At 50.4% G+C, this 23,469-nt stretch overlaps 1 protein-coding gene across 4 annotated transcripts; it reads right to left on the reverse strand.

Annotated features, from left to right (window-relative positions):
• Positions 1–1,389: 1,389 nt before the first annotated feature.
• On the reverse strand, positions 1,390–22,208 carry KIF18B (kinesin family member 18B). 4 transcript variants are annotated; one of them, XM_040497826.1, is made up of 17 exons: positions 22,081–22,198; positions 14,768–14,829; positions 12,063–12,389; positions 11,265–11,422; positions 10,861–10,965; positions 10,560–10,670; positions 10,282–10,479; positions 9,989–10,165; positions 9,008–9,082; positions 8,768–8,868; positions 8,109–8,286; positions 7,617–7,744; positions 4,864–5,063; positions 4,114–4,642; positions 3,091–3,180; positions 2,480–2,583; positions 1,390–2,254 (listed from the first exon to the last, which is right to left on the reverse strand). In XM_040497826.1, the coding sequence occupies exons 2-17, from the start codon at positions 14,781–14,783 to the stop codon at positions 2,148–2,150; spliced, it is 2,604 nt and encodes an 867-aa protein (XP_040353760.1). In that variant the 5' UTR covers positions 14,784–14,829; positions 22,081–22,198; the 3' UTR covers positions 1,390–2,147. The 4 variants fall into 4 exon arrangements, 2 of the variants coding, with proteins under 2 accessions (XP_040353760.1, XP_040353761.1); XR_005797596.1 differs by lacking the exon at positions 1,390–2,254 and adding an exon at positions 3,473–3,605 and having other exon boundaries at positions 2,550–2,583; positions 3,091–3,372; positions 22,081–22,199; XR_005797595.1 differs by lacking the exon at positions 1,390–2,254 and adding an exon at positions 3,473–3,605 and having other exon boundaries at positions 2,550–2,583; positions 3,091–3,377; positions 22,081–22,199.
• Positions 22,209–23,469: the final 1,261 nt, after the last annotated feature.

The following is a 23,469-nucleotide window of genomic DNA, read 5'->3' on the forward strand; positions in this document are numbered from 1 at the left end:
GGCAGGAGCCACACGTGCTTAACTCCATTGGCAGAGTCTTTGTACATTTAATGGGTCACCCGAGAGCATATCTTGCACCATGGAGCCACAAATGTTTGCTGAGCGAATGGCCGGTTGCAGAACATCCTTGTCAAGCGTGACCTCTTCCACTTGCGGGCTGCCCCCAGCCTAGGCAAATTCTGCCTCGTGCGATGGACCCTGTTGTGTGAGGCTTGCTCTTCTGGCCCTCGTTACCAGCCGCCTTGTCCGGTGCCTGCTGCCCCGGTGCTTGCAAGGGTGATGGTGACCATCAAATGAGATAATATATGTGAGGGCCCCAGGAAATGTGCAAGTTATTCCATTTGAATCCAACAGCACTCAGCCAGGTCTCCTAAGGTCAAGGCACCACGCCAGGCCGCTGGGGGCTACAGATGTGGAGCTGTGACTGCTTCTGTGGGGATCATGGAGCATGGGGGGAAAAAACTCATTAAGACTAATTGGAGAGGCGGGAACCCCAGGCACGCAGAAAGAAATGCCTGTTCACTTCTAAAGGCAAACAGCTTGGTGTTATGCGAAGAACCAGACCCTGGTCCGAATCCTGGCCCTGCCACTTGCTGTCTAACCCTGGGCACGTTTTGTTAACCTTCTTGAGTCTCTTTCCTCATTATACCTCATAAGGTCGCAAAGTTTTGTGAGATGCCTGCAGCTGGGCAGGACCCAGGGCGCCTCTTCTGTGTTCTTGTCTCCATTCCTCCAAATAGGAGTCCAAACTGAGTGGGGCAGGGCTCACCAGGTAGAGGGGGAGGTTGCTCCCCCAGAACGGCGAGGACTCATTGGAAATTAGCAGCATTATTTACACGCCACTCAAAATGTGCTAAATACCTTTAACATGTTTGTTTTGAGAAGCAAGTTAAACACAGACTCCTATAATTTTATTTACACTATTAATTCATTCAGCCAGCCACATCTTCCTGGAGAGACAGAGGTGAACCTGTGTTGAACCATCACAACCCAAATGAGTGGAAAGGAAAGCCACGAATAGGGTTGAGAGTGGGACTTTTGGAGCTGAAGGAAGACTGTACTGGGTTCAAGCGGTCGGGGTTTAGCCTTGAGCCTTGAGCCTCACCTGAGACCTGGGGCCGCTAAACATGCTCCCTGACAGCAGGACTCTTAGCAACCTCTGCCCAAGGCCACAGAAGGATGGTGCAGGCCTGTACGTGGGATGCTTTCTTCACCCACTCAGGAGCAGAGGCCCTTGGTGGGGGATGGGGCCACGGAGTAAGCAGCAGAGCTCACCCTTAGGCCCAGACCTCAGGCTGCCGAAGGAGGCAGTGGGGAACGCTTTCTATACTCAGAATCTTCTGGGGAAGGTTGCTATCCCGTGCAGGCATATGGAAAGAAACACACACCAAGGATGGAGATGGTTTATTAATCATTATAATAAAAAAATATATCTATATCTACATGTACATATATATGTATATATGCAGAAATAAAGGATCAGAGGATATAAACTCGAGTATTAACAGCTTTTACATCTAGGTGGTAGCATTAAGGCTGAATTTCCCTTTCTTCTGTACGCTTCTTTTTACACTGAGTGTGCATCCTGTTTGCAGTAGAGTAAGAAATGATAAAGCTATCTTCATTTGGAAATCCAAACACCACTATCATCCACATCATCACTAGGATAGCAGCCCGGGGCTGGGGCTCCTGCTCTGGGCTGCAGGGATGAGGCTGACGGTGCCTCCCTCTCTCACACACCAGGGAGAGTCAGGCTGGGAGCCCCTACCGCAAAAAATCCCATCCCATCCCAGCCTCGCCCCTTCTTCATTGCACAGCGGCCATGACTGCACAGAGCCCTCTGTTAGATGGGAGGGGAGGAGCAAAGTCCCCCAAGGCCACCTGCTCGCGTGGAGAGTGTTATGAACTAGGGGAGGTAAGGTGGTTGCACCTTTAAAATAGCAACATGTTGACACTCAAGATGAATATATACAGGCTGAGAAACTGAGTATAACAAGAGATTGATAAAGAGGGCAGGTAGCAAAATGAATGGCTGGTGAGGAGTGTTAATAAAGGAAGAGGGTGTTGCCCTTAATTGCTCCGAGGTGAGGAAGGCAGGTCAGGGCTCCTGGCACAGGCGGTTCCAGGGACCACGAGGAGCTGGTGGGTCAGGACACCTTGGTGATAGAGCTCCCAGATGACAGGGCTCCTCCAATCCCCATCAGTTCCTGCTGACTCCTCTGGTTGCCAGGGCAGCGGGGACTGGAGGGGGGCTCTGCAGGCCAGTTGGATGGGGACAGGCAGGGAGGGAGAAAGTCAGGTTCTGTCCCACGGCTCCCCACCCCCACTCTTCTCCCACTTCTCTCATCAGGGTCCCTAAAACGCTGGGAAATACCCCAGGCCTTCCTTTCACCTGGGTCTTGGCCCTCCTGTCCCCTCCTGCTTCCTGTTTGCATCTCCCATTGTGGCCCAGACCATCCCTGTCCCCAGTGCCAGTCACCTGGGATTGTGAGGGGCCCAGCTGGCCTCTTCAAGGTGCTGCTGGGGAGGCGGGCGATGCGGCTGCGGCCACAGGCCACTCCCAGGGAGCGGGAGACTGAGGAACTGAGGGAGGGAGGGAAGGAAGGAAGGAAGTTAGGAAGATCACAGCCACACCTTGGGACTACAGGGTAGGGGTGGAGGCGTAGAGCTAGACACTAAACCTTGAGAGCAGGGGGAGGCCAAGCACCAGCTCGAGCTTCTAAGGCCAGATCTGAAGGCAGGAAGAGGCAGTGGGAAGGAGAGCTTCGTGAGGTATAGCAGGGAAGTAGAGGTGAGGGGTGGGTGATCTGGTCCCCAGATTAACCAGTGAACACTGACCGTCTCCCTCATGGAGAGGAGCCTATAGCCTTTCACTAAAGAAGGGAGATACCCTTCCCTTCTGGTACAATCCTGTACTAGCAAGGGTCAAGGGAACCTCATTCAGTAAGAGAATCCGATGCTGGCCCTGCTCACAGGACCCCTGCTACTGGCTCCAAGGGGTCCAGAGACACAGTGGAGCCCCGTAGCTGGCTCAGCATCCGCTGCCCCGGAGAAAGCTCTGTCTCTCCCCACGTACTCCCCCAGCCTCACCTCGCAATGTGCCTCTTCTTGCGGGCTGAGCTCCCAGGGAAAGAAGATGTTGGTTTGGGGCCTTTCATGGTGAACAGGGGTACAGGTCCACTGAGGGAGGGAGGGAGGTAAAGGAAGGCAGGTCAGGAGGGAAACAGGAAAAGGTGCCAGCGCCTCCTCCCTCCAGCCCCCAGCTCGGCGGGTGGGGAGGTTGGATAAGATGACCTCTGAGGTTTCTTCCTACTTAGAGGTGGATTCCTCTCCCTGCCTTACTCGGCCTGGGCTGACAGCTGAGTGACAGGCCTGTTCTGGGAGAATATCCAGATGTCAGTTTCTGGCACGTGCAGGGAACTGGAGTTCAAACAATTTGACCCTTCCACCTGCCTGGCTGTGAGTCTGTTACCGAGAGGTGGTGCAGGCTGTAGGACGGGCAGGGGGTGTGGGCAGCCCACCGCCCTTGGCCTCACAAGTACAAGGTCAGTCTGCCATTTGTTCTTGGCTTTGGACTGTCCCGAGCTGATCATCCTTCCCCTTTCCTGTGGGTGGAAGGTGAAGGTGAGAGCTTCATCGTCTCACTGAAAAATGGCTGAGTAAAATTTTTCTGAGGATCCCCTTCCCAGTTCCCAATGCTGGGCTGGAGGGTGGAATCCGGGGTGGAAATGGCAGGAGCACATATTTATCAGCGGGACTTGGGACTGAGATTGAGCCAGAGAGTACCAGTGATGCAGAGGGACAGAGAGGGCTAGGCCCCTCCTTATTCCTGCTCCCTGCTGGCCGTCCCTGAGAGGGGGTCCCATTAGCTCCTTGTGGGCATGCCACAAACCAGCACAGAGCCGGCGGCTTTGAAGTATGGACAGACAAGCCAGGAAGGAGCAGCAGTCCCGGGCCTGGGGAGCGACACTGCTCAGACCAAAGGGGGAAAGACAGCAAATGTCCGGCTCTGAGAGTCAGGCTGGCTTCTACTCTTTGCAGCACCTCTGTTCCCTCGCCGACTCCCCATCCCTGGCCTGGAAGGATGGGAGGGAGGCTGGAAGGGAGACCCACCTGGGGATGAAGGGCTGATCCAGCGTGCTCGGCTCCTGGGGAACATTCTCCCAGCCAGTGCATTCAAGGAAACCCAGTTTTGAGGGGGGCTCCTCTGAGAGGTCAAAGGTGGCGTTGAGGTCTCGAGGGGGCAGGGCCAGAGGAGTAGAGCAGTTCTGCACGGCAGAAGGGCCCAGGGGCACCCGGCTTTTGATGACTGTGGCTGGGCAGATGCGAGGGGAGTGGCAGGAGGAGGAGGCCTTTCCCCCTCTGGGGGTGGTGGGCCCGAGTGAAGGCTGAGCCTCAGGCAGGGACCCCCTCCTCAGGCAGGGCAGGAAGGACTGGCGCTGGCGTTTGGTCCCCAGCTTCGGGGCTGGGGGGCTGTCTGGCTCTGAGGGGCTCGGTCTCCTCCTCCTCTTCTTCTCTGTGGGCCGCCGGGCTACCTGGGCTGGGGTGCGGTCAGGCCCTGGTAGGACCCCCAGAGTGTGCATGAGGCCACTCAGTCGCCTTGCCATGGTCCGGGTCACGGGGCCAGAGTATCCTGGAGACTCTGAACACAGAGAAGGCAGGTGTTACGGGGAGATCAGGGACCATCCAGAAGGAAGGAGAATTTGTAGAATTGGGGGAGACACAGGAGCCTCTAACTCCACAGGTCTGCTGGGACTCCTGTCCACCGCTGAATGACCCAGCAGCTGAGGACCCAGCCGCCCCTCAGCACGAGCTGGGTCTTGGAGAGAGCATTGATAGAGGCAGAGCAGGGGCAAGACTCACCTGACTCTAAACGCAGCTCCAGAGGTGCCCCCCTGGCCGGGCCGGGTGTGCCTGAGGCCTCGGCTCTGGGCTCAGCTTTTTCCTCTTGTACCAGCTGCTGTAGGGTCTCGAACTCTGTGATCATGTCGGGGGTCAGCAGGTTGGCTGCTTGGAGCAGGGAGTACTGTCGCTGTGCCAGGCACAGCACCTTCAGGGCCAACCTGGAAGGGAGGGGAGGGGATCCCGCCCCTCCTCAGACCTGGCCCCACTGCTCCAGCGGTGAGGGGCACACGAGGGCGGGTCCCCTGGCTCCCTCCTGCTTTGCCCCCCACACTGGCGCGCCGGCCTCCCCGCCCTCCCAGCTGTGGCTCTTGCCCCGCTACCCCCTTGCTGGAGACCAAGGCTGGTGGAGATGGTCACAAGCAAGGCAGGAGGGAGGCTTCACCCCTAAATATGCACCCTGACAAAGACAATGACCTGGGAGGTAGGGAAAGGGCACTAAATGGCCTTGGACCAGAAGGTCTGAGTTTCCTCTCAGCTCTGCCGCTTACTAGCACTTGACCTTGAGTAAGTTCATCCACCCAAGGGCAATGTAAGGTAGCAGCAGTGAGAGCTAGGCTCAGGTCAGCCTGCCAGCTCAGATCCAGGCTTCCACACTTGCTGCTGTGTGATCTTGGAGGCACTACTTAACCTCAGTGTCCACATCCTTAAAACAGGGATAACAAATACACCCACCTCTTAGGGTGGTTGGGAAGATGAAATGAATTATTTGGTATATAAAGTATTTAAAGAGGACTAAGCACTGTAAAGTTAACTGTGACCGGTAAAATAAAAACCTCTAGCTTGTCAGGACAAGAGGAGATGAGATTAGATATGCTGTGTTCGTCTCGGTTCTGAGAAGACCCTCGAAAACGCATTTAGTCCACTTCATGGTGGGGATCCTGAAAGAGCTGGTGTGGATCAATGCACACTTCACATGCACTGAGGGGCTATTTAAAGGGAATTATGAGGGTAATGCGATTATTGATATTGTACATTTAGATTCTAATAAAGCAAATTTCCTTCCTGTGAGGCACGCCTCTGATGAAAGAATGGACACAGTTATCTCGGTGGGGATTACTCCTGGCCAATAATTTATCCTCAGGTAGCTCTACCTGCCTGGCCATCCCTGAGCCCCCTCCTCTGCCTTCAGTGTCTGCTTGGGGAATCCAAATTCATTTTATAAAGCAGCCACCAGGCCTTTTTGAAAGAAGTCCGGATATAAATTAAAAAGGACACAGCAGAAACTCATTCTACATCTGCCTGAGAAAAGTGAGTGTCTAGGGAGAAATGCATGGGCTTGGATGTCAGGTGACCCTGGTCTCACCCTGTCCCTCTGGCTGTGTGGCCCTGGTACCCCATCTGGCAAGTGGGGAGCTGGTCTACACCATGGGTTTCCAAATTAGGTTTCACGAAACCCATCGGAGGACATTTAAAATGGAGCTCTGCTTTATCTGTTCTACATATTAAACTTCGGCATAAGATTTCATTTGAAGAAAGGACTTTGTAGCTAAAAAAAATCCTGAAAAACCACTGAACTGGAAAATCTAAGATCCACTCAGTGCCCTGGTGGTCCAAGATTCTAAAGTCTAAAGCCAAAGAGAAATGATTTCCCATTATCTGGTTGTTAGGGTGTTTCCAAGTATGGAGAGGATCTAGCATGTTCTGCAGCCCCTGATACATGGGGTCTTCTGTCACATTTTATTAGTGTCTGTTATTAGCCCTAAGAAGAAGGGAGAATAAAGCCTATGTTCCCCAAATCATAGCTAAGAGTGAAGCACCTTGTCGGGGACCACAAAACCAGAGGCAAAGCAGAAAGGAGAGCCCTGGCGTTCTCCCTCTTCACAGCGGGGGACACCAGAACAGGGAAGGGACCCTGACTCATCAGTGGGAGCCCTGGGGGCCAAGGGGACATCCTGCCAGCGCATCCTGGCCACTCCAGGGCCCCGGGGAGTCAGCAGCAGGAGATAGATAATGAGCCGCTGATTATTCAGGCTGCAGCATTTTTGCTGAGTAGGGAACAGACACTCCCCAACAAGAAATAAAATTAAACAGGCCCTTCTGTCCGGAAGCTTTAAATATACTGCCTAGCGTGAAGCGTGCTGGGGAGGCAGGAGTGGGGTTGGCAGCAGCAAAGCTAAGTGGCAGGGGATTTATGGTCTAGGGGCCAAGGAAAAACATACTAGCAGCACCTCTCTACTAAGCACAGAAACAAGGGTCCAGAATCCATTTCTCTTTGGCTCTGGGTGGTGGTCTGTATTTACTTCTGAGAAGAAATAGCCACAATCCGTTGATGAAGACACTTGATAAACGCCTGACTCGGGACGGCTGTCCATTTCTCAGCCCGCCACCCAACTTCTCTTGGCTGCTTGGTTCCTCCTTGCAGAGGACAGACGGGCAGCTCAGACCCCAGACTGGGAAGCACAGCACTAGCCAGGCAGCCCTGCCCTAACTTGGTGCTTGCCAGCCAAATTCTGGATGGAATTTGGTGTTTTGCTCGCCAGTTATGTGGAAGAATAGAGATGACGGGTAAGTACACAGAGTAGGTGATAATCTTAAGTCGTTGAAAGCAGATCAGGGACAACATTGAGGGAAAAAGACTCGACTCTCAACTAGAGCAGAACCAGAGCATTGGCGACGTGCCGAACACCGGCTCCCCCCCACCCCCCACCCCCGAAGGTCGGAACCCATCGCCTGCCACCCTGGACCCCGGAGAAGAACGAGAAGACACCTACTGCTTAGAACAGTCCCTGCCCAAGTTCTGTGGTGAGAGGCAGCCCGTGTCTGGCTTGGGCTGCAGGGTCAGGCCCGGGGACCTTGGCAGTGGGTGTCTGAGGGTCTGCTCTGGTACCTGGATTGGAACCTGAGGAGGAGAGGAGTCACAGTGGTAGAGGGGCCAGGATGGCCACCCTCCCCCACATAAGCAGATCTTAAAATCCTTCCCTCCTCCAAGGGGGGGATGAAAGAGGGGATCTTGGGCGGACTGGGTCCCAGTTGATCCTTTCTCCGTCCCAGACTCCTCCTCTCTCCCTGCTCCCCTTCTGGTAACATGCATGCTTGTCACTTCCAGACATAGGCTCTGACAGGGACGCCCCTTCCTGCACAGGATCTGAAAGCCCCTTAATGACTAACACGTAAGACATCCAGGTGGAGAGCCCAGAACTGAAGAGACTCTGTGAGCTGAGGAGGGACATTGCTTTCAACCCTCCACTAGCTCCAGGTCCTACCTCCTCGGCTGGGTTGTCTTCCTTGTCCTCTGGGGGCGGTTCCCGGTCTGGAGAGTTCCCTTCCATGACCCTCCCCACCGGGGCCTCTGGCCCCAGGCTCTCCTCTGGAAGGACTGCAGACCCTGGGTGGAGCTCTGGGGTGCAGGGCTGGCTGGGAAGACGGGACGGTGAGGGGCAGCTGGGAAGGATAAGGGGGAAAGGAGGGGACTTGAGAGGCGGGAAACAGGGTCAGGTGGGGAAAGCAGGGAGGGGTGGGGTCTCTGTAGCACCAGGTGGCAGAGAACCATAAGGGATGGATGCCTGGGTAACAAGTGGGCAGTAGCAGAGGGTGAGAGAGGGAGTTGGTGATTTCCTGGCTTAGGAAACAAGGATGCTTGTCTGTTAATTTTACCTTCTTTTAAATAGTATATGCTCCTTATACAGGCTGGGGGGTGTCACTAACTCATCTGACACAGATCATTTCTTCTATTCTTATTTTACTGAGAGGTGCTATTAGGGCTGTCTAGAATACGCTGTGTCAAATGAGAGAGCACTGGAGGTGGCAATCAGTGTCCTGGGCACTGGCTGGGAACCCTCAACCCCAGGTGGCAGCACAGAAGCTGGGGAAGGGGGGTTTTCCCTGCTGAGCTAAAGAGGGTAAGCACGGTGGCAGGACTCACGCTTGCTGGGGAGGGCCGGATCTGGGGGATTTCGGGAGGTCCTGCGGTAGCGCCTGGGCTCCCGCCTCGTACATTTGGAGCTTCTCCCTCAGGGCAGCCACCTGCAATCAGAGCAACCCAGCCTCTCAGAGCCCCAGGTGAGCACAGGAGCTGAGGGGTGGGCACGGAGCCCTGGCGGCGCCCCACTGCTCATCTCTGGCGCCCTGCTTCCCGGCCAAACTCCCCAGGAGGGCTCCTCACCTCAGCCTGCAGCTGCTGGCAGATGGTGGCATATTGGCTGATGTGACAGTCCAGGCTGATCACATTACTCTTCAGCTAAGATGAGGGGCAGAGAGGGGGGCAAGGTACAAGAGAGATTTCACGTGTTCATTCAAAGCAGCTTTTAGCCACCACCTCCGATGACCAGGCACTATGCTAGGTGCTTTACTCACATTCTCAAGAATCACCCTCCCGACTGGGGAAACAGATCAGGGAAGGGCAGCGATTTGCCTGGGACCACAGCAAGAGGCAGAAGGATGCTTTTGAACCCAAGACTCCTGACTCCCTGACCAATACACTCTCACCAGGCCAGGGGCTTCCCAGCAACAGCTCCAGGAGCATCAGGGCTCCTCAGAGGAGGCAGGGACAACTCTGCTTTTATCTGTGTTACATGTTACTGTTTATGTTGTTTGGCTGAAAATATTGTCCTGCTGCTAAAAACAAGTCTGAAAAAGATCATTGGCCAGCACTTGGCCACCCCCTTCCGTTGTCTCCCTTTTTTTTTTTTTTTTAATTTTTGAAATGTTTTTTATTTTTGAAATGGAGAGAGACAGAGCGCAAGTGGAGGAGGGGCAGAGAGAGAGGGAGACACAGAATCTGAAGCAGGCTCCAGGTTCTGAGCTGTCAGCACAGAGCCAGATGCGGGACTCGAACTCATGAACTGTGAGATCATGACCTGAGCTGAAACCCAGAGTCAGACGTTTAACCAACTGAGCCACCCAGGCATCCCTTATTATTTTTTTTCAAGTCTGGAGACTGTCCTGCCTCTCCTGCAACTGGAGTCTTCCCAAGGATGGGTACTACATGGCTTCTATAGCAGACTCGCCCTAAAGACTGAGCCTCAGGGACTTCTTCCCTCTGCCTTGGGGGAATACTCAGGTAGCGGAGAGAGCTGTGTGGGTCCCACCCCTTCCTCCTCCTGCACCCCCCACAACAGATTGGCCATTTCTGGCTGCCACACACCGAGAGCTTGATCTCTTTGGCCCGGTCAGCATACTTGAGGGTGTTGTATGTGTCCTCGTAGGCCAGACTGGAGGGGCTGACGGTAGCGATCATCACTGTGCGACAGTTGCCCCCGATGGAGTCCTTGAGCAGACGGGTCAGTTTGCTGTCCCGGTAGGGCACGTGAGACTTACGGCCCTGGGGAGACAGAAGGGGGCATGGGGTGAGGTAGCCGGACTGGACGGATCCAGGCTGAGACCCAGGGCTGGAGGGAAGGAACTTTGGCTTTAGGCCCTGGGTCTGTGCGGTTTTACCTTTGCGTCGGCCAGGGCGTTGAGGACGTTGATGAGGGCCAGCAGAGAACGGTTGATGTTGGCACCCTCCCGCAGCCGCTCCCCCTTCGCGTGGGTGCTAGACGCCCGCTCCGAACCAGCCAGGTCAATCAGGCTCATTTTGGCCACTTGAAGGGCCTGAGTCAGACCTGGAACCCGGTCCTGCTGCTTCACGAAGATCTGGGGGCAGATGGTAGGGGTGAGGGGGTGCTGGGTATCAGGAGCCCCAGCTTCAGGCTCCAACCCCTGACCCCTCTCACCTGGAAGATGGCATGGGAGCGGGAGGAGGTAGCATTGGCGTCAGTTGGGTGCTGCGTGCGGTTGCGGTTCCCCCTGGTCAGCATGTCCAGCAGCTGCTCAGCTGAGGTTGGCTACGGAGGAGATGCCCAGGAAGGGGGCTGTGGTCTCCCCAAACGGGCTTCTCCCCCAAAAGGGAGAGCCGCTCTTCAGAACCAATGTCACCCCCTGGCTCCCACCACCACCCCACGATCCAGGGGATCCCCAAACTGCCTGGTGAGAGAACCCTGGGGCTCTTCCTGCCGCCCGAGCCCAACCCCACACCTGGTGGAAGGAAAGTCCTTGCACCACCACGCCCTTGTCAGGGTCCTCACGGATGGCCAGGGACCCCTTGGGCTCCAGGAGGTCGTGGATCTGCTCATTGTACACCTGTGGAGAAAGGAAGCAAGAGAGAGGCCTGAGGTACAGGGCAGGGGCAGCATGCCAGAACACCATGCCAGGAGTGGCACTTTGCAGGATAGTGTTAAATGGCGAGAGCAGGACGGACAGGTTTAATTCCAGTGCAGTCTCTCTCAGAGCTGCGTCTATGCTCTCTGGGCTCTCAGCGAGCCCCCATCGGCCCACTACCTACCACCCTCTCTCCCCACTCTCTCTCCCTTCCCCCCACCTTTAGGGGTTGTGAGAACGAGGGGTGAGGCTGCCCAGGGCCTGTGAAGGAACAGCCCTACCTCCTGGTAGCTGATGAGCACCTCGAATCGCTTCTCCTCCTGGTGGGCCTCAAGCCGCCTGTACAGTTCCATGGTGGTCAGGTACATGATGCCGGGGTCTCCCTCTCTTCCCAGCATGGTGTGCGTCTTCCCAGCCCCGGTGGCCCCATAGGCAAACACTGTGGGGGACAGAGTGGGGGTAGGGTGGTGGCAGAGCCAGATCCGCCTTCCCTAGGGGTCCCCTTGCGCATTTCCACCCAGGCCCGCCCTCCCCTTCTCCCCTAGCCCCTCCCTCCGCCTCCCTGTGCACAGCTCCACTGCCACTGCCCACGCGCATCCCACCGAGTTCACACTGCGGCTTTTGAGTTCTCTATGCCTATGGCCCAGCTCCCCTGTGGGCTTGGGGCTTCCAGGGCAAAGGGGTCTCTGCTCTGAGTGAGAGCTTCTCCCTTCCCCAGTTCAGGCAGCTTCCTCTGCTGCAGGCCTGCTGTTCCTTCCCTCACATTACTAACCTCCATTCGTGATCATGCATTTGTGGGGGTGATTTGTGATGAATGTCTTCTCCCCTCTAGAACGCAAGCATGAAGGGGACAAGGAACATGTCTGTCTGATCTGCTTCTAGAGCCCAGTAGAGTGTTTCACAAAGGACAATGAATGGAGGACCCACAGGAAATGAAAGGGCCAGAACCCTCCTCAGCAAGTGCCCAGCGGAGGGGAAGGTGGGCACATGTCAGAGGGCAGATGAAACCCTTAGAAGGAAGCAGGAAGGCAAGGGCACTACCAACCAGGGCTTTTCCTCCTCGCTGCCCAGATTCTCACCTGAGCAGTTGTAGCCCTGGAGGAAGCTGTCCAGAATGCTGTGGGTGGTGTGCTGGAACACGTCCTGTTGGGTGGCCGTCTCACCAAAGACCCGGTCAAAGACAAATGTCAGGTCTTTGCCCTTCTTCTTGGGGCCATCATGGGTACTGCCCCATTTCAGGCCAAGGAAGCCCCCATCGGGCTCCTCAGGGTCAAACACCAGCACCCGCTCATCCACCACCTGAACGACAGGCCGCCGCTGACTCTCCAACTCCCGTGGGGTGGGAGGCCGGACCCGCACCACCACTCGCACCTTGCTGTCCTCCACCGCCATCACCATGGCAACACCTGGGCAGGCACACAATGGAGATGAGGACCAATCTGACCTTAGGCCTGACGAGGCGCCCCCTCAGCCTTGTTGCCGGTCAAAGGCTTTCTCTCGCTCCCTCCCCAACAACTGATCTTCATCTGATACCTCAAGAGAATAAGAATTGCCAGCACCCATCAGTAAATATCTCTTTCTCACTTGAAATGCCACCTATCCAAATGACTTTAGTGCTTTCAGAGGCCCACGACTGGGCTACTATGTTCCACAAATCTGTCTACACCTGTGCCAGTGCCACAGTTTCCATCTCATTCCTTTACGGTATGCTTTTTATCTAGTAAGGCAAGAACCACCTCCCCTTCCAACCGCCCCTCCTGCCCCCATTAGTCTTTCTTTTTCATAAATGTCTTTAATTTTTTTAACATTTATTTTTGAGAGAGAGAGAGAATGCAGGGGAGGGGCAGAGAGAGAGGGAGACACAGAATCCAAAGCAGGCTCCAGGCTCTGAGCTGCCAGTACAGAGCCCGATGTGGAGCTCAAACTCACAGACCCTGAGATCATGACCTGAGCCAAAGTCGGCTGCTTAACCAACTACACCATCCAGGTGCCCCTTCAGAAATCTCTTAACTATTGTCCATGCATTATTGTTCTACTTGACTTTGGGAAAATGTCATCAATTCCACCCCCAACCAGAACACAACCCCCCAAACCCTATTGGGATTACAAATTGGAATAGTATTGTTTACACATTTATTTTATATTAAAACTTTCCATGCAAGCACATGGCTATTGCCTTTCTATTTATTCAGATATTTCTTATGTCCCTCAGTTACGATTTTATAGGTTTTCATCTCTTCAGATAGGTTCTGTAATTGTCTTTGTTTTTTTTTAATTTTTTTTTTCAACATTTATTTATTTTTGGGACAGAGAGAGACAGAGCATGAATGGGGGAGGGGCAGAGAGAGAGGGAGACACAGAATCGGAAACAGGCTCCAGGCTCTGAGCCATCAGCCCAGAGCCTGACGCGGGGCTCGAACTCACGGACCGCGAGATCGTGACCTGGCTGAAGTCGGACGCTTAACCGACTGCGCCACCCAGGCGCCCCCTGTAATTGTCTTTGTAATACAATTCCCAAGTACTTTAATTGCTCTTATGAAAGGAGAACTTTCCTGCATCTCCGTTTCCAGGTGGTAATTGCTAGTGGAAGAAACACAATTGTTAATTATACATTTGCCTTCTACCCACTCCCCTTAAACTCTTACTAATTCCAATTGTTTTTATTAGAACTTACTGAATTTTCTGAGTACATAGTTATAGATCGAAAAAAAATTTTTTTTTACCTTTTCTTCTCCATGGTTATGCCAAATATTTTATTTCTTATCTATTGCATTCCCTAGAACTTACAAAACAATGTTGAATAATAATGATGATAATGGGGGCGCCTGGGTGGCTCAGTCGGTTGGGCGTCCGACTTCAGCTCAGGTCACGATTTCAAGGTTCGTGAGTTTGAGCCCCGCGTCAGGTTCTGGGCTGATGGCTCAGAGCCTGGAGCCTGCTTCCGATTCTGTGTCTCCCTCTCTCTCTGCCCCTCCCCCATTCATGCTCTGTCTCTCTCTGTCCCAAAAATAAATAAACGTTGAAAAAAAATTAAAAAAAAAAAAGAGTGAAGGAAATTCCTATTATGATAATTATTTGTCCAAAACTAATTTCTAAATAGTGAATCACTAAAATGTTAGTTCCTTTAAGATCAAGAGCAAGACAAGGATGCCCATTATCATCATTATTTTTTTTAATTTTTTTTTAAATGTTTATTTATTTTTGAGACAGAGAGAGACAGAGCATGAATGGGGGAGGGGCAGAGAGAGAGGGAGACACAGAATCGGAAACAGTCTCCAGGCTCTGAGCCATCAGCCCAGAGCCTGACGCGGGGCTCGAACTCACGGACCGCGAGATCGTGACCTGGCTGAAGTCGGACGCTTAACCGACTGCGCCACCCAGGCGCCCCTCCTTCACTCTTTTTAACTTCAAGTTGTTATCAGGAATGTTTAGAATTTTACCTAATGATCTTTCAGCATCTCCTGATATGTTTATGTGGTTTTTTTTCTCCTTTATTTTGTTGATGTGGTAAATTTTTTGATATTATTCTTGGTATCAAACCAACCATGCATCATTGGTAAAAAAAAAAAAAAAATCCTACCCTGGCCACACTGAAGTTTTCCTTTTTTTTTTTTTTTGAGAGAGAGGGCGCAAGTGAGCGAGGAGGGGTAGAGAGAAAGGGAGAGAGAGAATCCCAAGAGGGGCAGAGAGGGAGGGAGGAAGGAAGAGAGAGAGAGAGAGAGAGAGAGAGAGAGAGAGAGAGAGAGAGAGAAGTGGGGCTCACTGAAGCAGGGTTCATGCTCACCAGAAACAGGTCTCATGCTCACTAGATGAGGGGCTTGAACTCAGGAACCATGAGATCATGACCTGCGCCGAAGTCAGATGCTTAATGGACTGAGCCACCCAGGCGCCCCAGAAGTTTTCCATTTTTTAAAATTAATTAATTAATTAATTAAGTTATTTATTTATTTTTGAGAGAGAGAGAGAGAGAGAGAATGAGTGGAGAAAGGGCAGAGAGAGAGGGAAAAAGAGAATCTTAAGCAGGCTCCATGCCCAGCATGGAGCCCAATGCAGGGCTTGATCTCACCACCACGAGATCATGACCTAAGCTGAAATCAAGGGTTGGACACTGAACCAATTGAGTCACCTAGGCGCCCCTGAGGTTTTCCATTTTTAAATGGCTAAATGTGTCAACCTTCTTTTTTTTTATGGTTTTATGTCATATTTAAGAAGATATTCCTTCCCCGAGGTAATTTTCTTATATTTCTGTCTCATACTTTCTCTTACATTTAGCTCTTTATCCAGACAGAATTAATTTTTTTGTGAATGAGGTTTCTAAATATCTTTTCTTTCTTTCTTTCAATGTTCGTCTATTTTGAGAGAAAAAGAGCATGCATGTGCGTGTGCATGAGCAGGAGAGGGGCAGAGAGAGAGAGAGGGAGAGAGAGAATCCCAAGGAGGCCCCACACTGTCAGTGAAGAGCCCAACATGGGGCTTGATCTTACAAATCGTGAGATCATAACCAGAACCAACATCAAGAATCAGACTGACTGAACCACCCAGGAGCCCCTCTAAATATCTTTTCTTTCCAAATGGTAAGCAATTATACCAAGACCATTTATTCAATAGTGCATTCTTTCTCTACCAATTTGAAATGCCACATTTAACATAACTATATTCTCATATGAACATGCATTTATTTCTGGGCTCTCTATTCTCCTCTACTGATAGGTTCCTCCTGCAGTAACTTGTAATTGCAGTGGTTCCATTACACACATCACCTTTGTTCTTTTCTTGGCTATTCTCAGGCATCTTGTCTTGCAGATGATTTTGGAATCAGCTTACAGAGTTTTATGAAAACACCTGCTAAGATTTTAATTGGGACTATTTTGAATTTATAAATTAGGGGTGCCTGTGTGGCTCAGTCAGTTGAGCATCCGACTTTGGCTCAGGTCATGATCTCACGGTTCGTGGATTCGAGCCCCGCGTCAGGCTCTGTGCTGACAGCTCAGAGCCTGGAGCCTGCTTTGGATTCTGGGTCTCCCTCTCTTTCTACCCCTCCCCCATCTGCACTGTCTTTTTCTTTCTCAAAAATAAACAAACATTTAAAAAAATTCATAAATTAACATGAAGACAATTGACATCTTTATAACATCAAGTCTTCCCATCTAGGAACATATTTCTCTCTTTTCATTGTTCACAACTTTATAATCCTCAGTAAAATTTCAGCTTTCCTTACATGAGTTTTGTCTATTTCTTGATTGGCTTATTATTGGTTATTATATAGTCTTTATTAGGCCCTTTTTATTTATTCATTTTTATTTTTTAATTTTGTTAATGTTTATTTATTTATTGAAAGAGAGACAGAACATGAACAGGGGAGGGGCAGAGAAAGAAAGGGAGACACAGAATATGAAGCAGGCTCCAGGCTCTGAGCTGTCAGGACAGAGCCCAAGGCGGGACTCGAACTAACAAACTGTGAGATCATGACCTGAGCCAAAGTTGAAGTTGGAAGCTTTACCAAACTAAGCCACCCAGGCACCCCTAAGCCCTTTTTAAAATTGCATTTTCAGGGGCGCCTGGGTGGCTCAGTCAGTTAAGCGTCTGACTTCGGCTCAGGTCATGATCTCACGGTTCGTGGATTCGAGCCCCGCATCAGGCTCTGTGCCCACAGCTCGGAGCCTGGAGCCTGTTTCAGATTCTGTGTCTCCCTTTCTGTCTCTGACCCTGTCCCGTTCATGCTGTGTCTCTCTCTGTCTCAAAAATAAATAAACGTTAAAAAAAAAAATTAAAATTGCATTTTCAGGGGCGATTGGCTGGCTCAGTTGGTGAAGTATCCAACTCTTGATCTCAGGGTTGTAGAGATTATTTAAAAATAAAATCTTTGGGGCGCCTGGCTGACTCAGTCGGTAGAGCATGAAACTCTTGATATCAGGGTTGTTAGTTTGAGCTTCATGCTGGGTGTGGAGCCTACTTAAAAAAAAAAAAATATATATATATATATATATATATATATACACACACACACATATATAAATAAATAAATAAATAAATGACATCTTTAAAAATAAATATATCAAAATAAAAAATAAATAAAATTGCATTCTCTATTTTTTTCTCCCAGAATATGGGAAAGCAACTCCTTTCTGGATGCAGATCTTGTATCTGGCCACATTACTGATTTCTCTAATAGACTGTCATTGATTCTCTTAGGTTTTTCAATTAAATGATGATATAGTTTGCAAAAAATGAAAGTTACTTTCTATTTTTAGCTCTACTATATTTAGTTCCCTACCCTCCACTGTCCATTAGGAATGGACATTACATTTTATCAAATGCTTTTTTTTTGCGCAGCCTGGATGATAACAGTGTTTCTCCTTTTTTTTTTTTTTTTTTTTTTTTTTTTTTTGGTAGCTCTACACCCAACATGGGGCTTGAACTCACAACCCCCAGATCAAGAGTCTCATGCTCCACCGACTGAGCCAGCCAGGTGCCCCATTCTTTAATCTGTTAATACAGGGGATGGCATAGACAGATTTCCTGATGTTGACCTGGTAATAATTCCAAACATTTATTTGTCTATTCCCTCTTGATTTCACCTCACATCTCTCTCTGCTTTTTTCATTCTCCTTCAAGCCAGCCTACCAAGGGTAGAGATGGAATTTCTGGAATGCAGGAGTCACGGATATCCTGGAAAAGTTCAGCCTACCTCTAGGGATATATTAACAGGGTTTAGGAACAGGGGCTATTTCTGGGGGATATGAATAGATGAATGCTTTCCCAGGAAAGACTAGGTCCTACTGACAGGAAAGAAAAGTGAGATTTCTCCCTAATACTCCAGTAAATTACTCAGTTTTTCCTTTGGAAATGGAGCAGAACTGAGCTGGTTTGAAACTCTCAGTCCCTATCCCCACACTTCGGAATTTCTTCCCCACACAAAACAAGGGAACGATATCAACCAGTAATAATCTGGTTACACTGTATAGTTCTTTTCCTGTCCCAGCAATCAGACTGCCATAATAAACATAACAGCTAAATGCTCACTATGCAGGGGCTGTTTGAAGCACCTTATGGATACCATCTCCTTTCATCTCCATTGCAATCCCACAAGATAGATACTATTATTATACTCATTTTTCAGTGAGAAAATTGAGACAGAGAGGGTTAAGCAACTTGCCCAAGATCCCAAGGCTAGTACGTGATGGAGCTTGGTTCCAGCCCAGGCAGTCTGACTACACTGCCTTATAATGATATTATATATTATGCTCTCATGATCACATTGTTGTAATTGTCCCATATGTTTATATAATAATTATAATCCCTTTTATGTAACCAGCATTATGCATTCTGCAAGCACTTTCAGATATATGGACTGTACCTAATTTTCAACACTCGGAGAGGGTTCCTGTCTCCCATCCTTGCATTCCTGCCCCCAGGGAGCCCTACTCTTATACCCAGGGAAGAAAAGGCAGAGGGTACCTGGCCCTACCATCTAGGTCTACACTGGCTGCCTTAATGGCAGTCCCAGCCCCCCACCAGGAGGGTTTTAGCTGAGGAGGAGCCACAAAGCAGCCTAACATTCTAAGCAGGAAATTAAAAAGGGCACTGGCAACGGAGTGCACATAACCTTTACAGTTCTCTCCTCTCTGCCTCCTGAGGGCCAGTGAGGCAGACTGTTTGCCTAATGAGATGTTTTCCTTCTTCCTGAGACTATGCTGGGGGCACAGGCTAGGGGGTATGGTGACACTTGGCATGGCTGCAGCTAGGACGTCTGGGTCCTGGTCTCCGCTCTGCATCTGACTGGTGGGGAGGTCTTTCCGGCCATACCACATCAATGTCGTCAACGTCGCATCAGCTTCCCCCTTCGAGAGCCAGAGAGAACAGCTACTGATCTGCTCCCACCCCAGGGGGATGGGGAGATTAATGAGAGAACGTTTGTCAAGTTTGCTTTGATCCTCGGTTGGAAAGAGCATTTCAGCCCAAAGTACAAGGGAGATGATTCTTTAATAAGATCTTCAGGGTTCTGAGCCAGCCACAGTCACGTCCTGTTTCTAACCCAGGGCAGCTCATTAAAACCCAGAGGCTAGTTCACGGCCGAGCTGGGGCTGGGAAGCCAAGATTCAGTTGTTTTCAGGGTAGGCTCCTCGCCCACCCTCATAGGGACAGGCCAAAAAAGAACAAACTCCTTAGAAGCCCCTGGAGAATTTCTGAGGACTTGAGGGGATCTGGCTGCAGACATCGGGAGCTGGGAAGACAGAGAAGGTGCCTAGTCCTTGGACATTCTATTTTCATAGGGGTTGCTGTAATCCCCCTCATCACTCTCTTACATCTCTCACATGTCTCTTTCTTTCTCTTTCTTTTTTTTTTTTCAACGTTTATTTATTTATTTTTGGGACAGAGAGAGACAGAGCATGAACGGGGGAGGGGCAGAGAGAGAGGGAGACACAGAATCGGAAGCAGGCTCCAGGCTCTGAGCCATCAGCCCAGAGCCTGACGCGGGGCTCGAACTCCCGGACCGCGAGATCGTGACCTGGCTGAAGTCGGACGCTTAACCGACTGTGCCACCCAGGCGCCCCTCTTTCTTTCTTTCTTTAAAACTTATTTATTTTGAGAGAGTGAAAGAGCGCACATGCATTAGTGGGAGAGGGGTGGAAAGGGAGCATCCCAAGCAGGAGCCTGACGTGGGGCTCGATTTCACAAACCGGAGATCATGACCTGAGCTGAGATCAAGAGTCAGATGCTTAACCAACTGAGCCACCCAGGGGGCTCATCACACGTGTGTTTCTTGTCCTCAAGCTTCAAGAGAGCAGGACCCTCTTCTGATACAGTCTGTGCATCAGGTCCAGATACGTAGGCACCAGGTCCGGCATGCAGTGGATGGATAAGAGCCAGAGAAGAGTAGGGTCTGAATCCAAAAGTTTAAGAATAACTACTATTATAGCTAACATTTATTGAGCACATAACTATGTATCAGGCACTATGCTAACCGCTTTTCAAATGGTGTCATTAACTGTCACAACAATCTCATTCTGTGGCTGTTGATACAATTGTTATAATCCCACTCTACAAGGGAAACTGAGACTCCGGAAGGAACTAGTCACATCAATGGTAAGTGGCAAGGCCAGAATTTGACCTTGTTCTGACTGTCACCGGAGGCATTTTGTTTCATCCTAGACTAGTCTGTTCCATAGCTGGGCTTTTGCAATTCCCATCTCCCCTTACTTTGGTACCCACAGGGCAACATCTAAAGACCACTGGTTCTTTCTATCGGTAGTCAATCAGAGGAAGGAGCTGTTTTATTTTGGTTTAAAAAAAAAAATTTTTTTTAACGTTTTTTATTTTTGAGACAGAGAGAGACAGAGCATGAACGGGGGAGGGTCAGAGAGAGAGGGAGACACAGAATCTGAAACAGGCTCCAGGCTCGACCCATCAGCCCAGAGCCCGACGCGGGGCTCGAACTCACAGACCGCGAGATCGTGACATGAGTCGAAGTCGGACGTTTAACCGACTGAGCCACCCAGGCGCCCCATGATGTATTTTTTAAATATACATTTCTGACTTTTGATGGCTAATATTTTCTTTGAGATTTTAACAACTACATTTACAAAAAAGATTGGTAATTTTGTCTCAATTCTGATATCACAAAATAGACTGGAAATGTTTTCTCTTTTTTTAAGGGGAGTTTGTAGATTAGAATTTTTCTTCTAATTGCTCATAAATTTCTGGTGGAATTTGATGGGTTTTTCTTTTTTCTTAATGGGTGGATTTGAAACTAATTCAATTCCTCAATGGACCTAAGTGTGTTAAAAATTTCCATAATTTCTTGAAAAATAAAAACAAAACATTAAAAAAATTTTTTTAAAGGAGTGCCTGTGTGGCTCAGTCAGTTAAGCGTCTGACTTCGGCTCAGGTCATCACCTTGCAGGCCATGAGTTTGAGCCCCAAATAGGGCTCTATGCTGACAGCTTGGAGCCTGGAGCCTGCTTCAGATTCTGTGTGTGTGTGTGTGTGTGTGTGTGTGTGTGTGTGCGCGCGCGCCCTTCCCCTACTTGCATTGTCTCTCTCTCACTCTCTCTCAAAAATTAAAAATAAAACATTAAAAAAAATTTTCCCATAACTTCTTGAGTCAGTTTTGCTAAGTTTTTTTTTTCCTAGAAAATCGTCCAAAAGCATTGTTAAAAGGGTGTTCCATTGAAGTCTCTCTCTTTAATGTCTCAGTAACTGAAGTTATGCTCCTGTTTTCATTCCTAAGATCATTTTTCTTTATTTTTTAAGTTTTATTTATGTAAGTAATCTCTACACCCAACGTGGGGCTCGAACTCACCACCCAGAGATCAAGAGTCGCATGCTCTTCTGACTGAGCCAGCCAGTCGCCCCCCCAACATCATTTTTCTATTTCTTTTCCTTATATCTTAATCAATATTGACAGAGGTTTGGCCTTTTTACTAGTCTTTGCAAGATACAGCTTTGGTTAAGTTAATCTTCTCTATTACATAGTAAAATTCTATTTCATTAATTTCTGCTAACTCCTTAAAATTTTTTTTCTACACATGTATTCTGTTGTCCTGTTCTATCTTAAGGGGTCAAAAGTGCCAAAGCTAAGAGGAGAGGCATCCTAGGAGCAGTGGCAGAAGGCATGGTTTTCTGTCATACAGATATTTTATTCCTTCCTTTACTCAATCAAATATTTACTGACTGCCCCAGTAACTAATTTACGGCCGCTGGCACAGCTCTGCAATCAGTTCTTCCGTATAGATGTGCGGAGAGGGTCTTAGCTACTCCACACAGACGTGCAAGGGTCCCAGGTCTCCAGATTTAGTGAGCAGAAGGACCTTTCACAGAGCGGATGCGCAGAGGGCCGGGCCCCGTGCTGCTGTGTCGACCCCGTCCAGGTCCTGTACAAATGAGCAGAGGGATCCCGATCTCCACGCAGTTGTGGAAGGAAGCACCCTGTTCCCCCACCGCGCCCCGTCCCGTTCGGAGGGAGCCACCCAGAACCTGCTGGGTCTCCACGCTGCACCTTTGGGTCTGGCGCAAAAGCTGCTTCCGCCCTGAGCGGCTGGGTCCGCCTGAGCGCTGGAGCCCGCGGGGCCGACTCCGCCGTGGGCCAGAGCTTACCCTTCCTCGGTTCCCCGTCGCTGGTGTCTCCGCTCACAGTCGGGTCCGCCGCAGCCGTGAGCCCCGGACCACCGGAGAGCTCACCCCACACGCTCGCCACCCGCTCCAACCTTCGCCCCGCGCCGCGCGTTCAAATTAGCCGGGTCTGCTCATCCGCGCTTCCCATTGGTCACCGTCCGGATCGTTGATTGGCTGTTTCCTAAGTAACAAAGTACAGCGCTGAAGTGTCAACTGTGCGCTTGCGCACTTCCCCTGCTGGTTTTGAGGCAGCGTCTCCGACTATGGCCGCACCAGACGGGGAGAAACCTGTGTGGAGCTGGGGTACCGGGGAACCGCGGCCTACGCTGCCGTCCCTGGGACTGGGTTCATCACCACGTGCAACAACCAGATATCAAGCACGTTTTCAAACCTTTTTCTGTGGGCCACGATGGCATCTACCGATCCAAGAGGGACTTTTTAGCCACTGTCCAGGGTCTCTTCTCACTCCGCGACCATCCCAAGAATGAACTTCGAGAACAGCCTTGATACGGAAAAGCCGGTGGAGACAGAGAATGGCAATTCCACCCTTTTGACTTTGACAGCGTCAGGAATAGCATGGACTGACTGGTGGTTGAATACGAGGCTCGGCTCCTTAGGGCACCGCTGGGCAGCACCGTCTCCATCCTTCATAATCGCCAGCTGCTTGGCTTCTGGTGGGCCAGCCTCATGCTGCTCCTCAATACTGGAGGTTGTGGAGGTCAGAGAGAGAGAGAGCCCTGCACTGAAATCAGGAAGCCCGATTCCAATCACTAGTGACTGAATCACCAATTAGTGCTGAGACTTTGGAAGTCATGGCTGCTCTCTGAGTGTCCGTTTCCTCGTCTATAAAATGGGGTAAATACCCCGTCCTTCCTACTCACCTAACACAGCATGGATGTGAAAGCCTTCCAAACCCCTAGCATTTGTAAGGGGACAGCTTTGTATGAATCTGATTAGGATGAAACAGGTGATGCCTGCCTGAAGCCAAGCTGACCAGTTTCATTAACCCGATCAGTCCCCACCCTGGGACAATGAGAAGGTCTGAGGCATCCAAAAGAGCAGGAGGCAAAATTCCCTCAGTGGGCCTGACATCAAGATAGTAGAGTCACTATTTAACACCTGGTTTATTTGACCCAAACTCTTCAATCACCTACCTGGACCTCCATTGCCTGTTCTACAAATGGGATAGCATTGCTGTTTTGGTGAGAGTAACATGAGAAAACGATACAAAGTGCTGTCACTGTAAAGCTACAAGAAAACCAGGGTATTCTTGCCATCTGCACTACCCAGGAGAAATACAACTCCTAAAGCATGGCTTCCAGCTTAAGGGTCCCATCCCCTCTCACAGAGATGTGCATTTTAACAGAGGTT

Source organism: Herpailurus yagouaroundi, unplaced genomic scaffold, assembly GCF_014898765.1.
Source record: "Herpailurus yagouaroundi ecotype Mexico unplaced genomic scaffold, PumYag 189, whole genome shotgun sequence".
Lineage (NCBI taxonomy): Eukaryota > Metazoa > Chordata > Mammalia > Carnivora > Felidae > Herpailurus > Herpailurus yagouaroundi.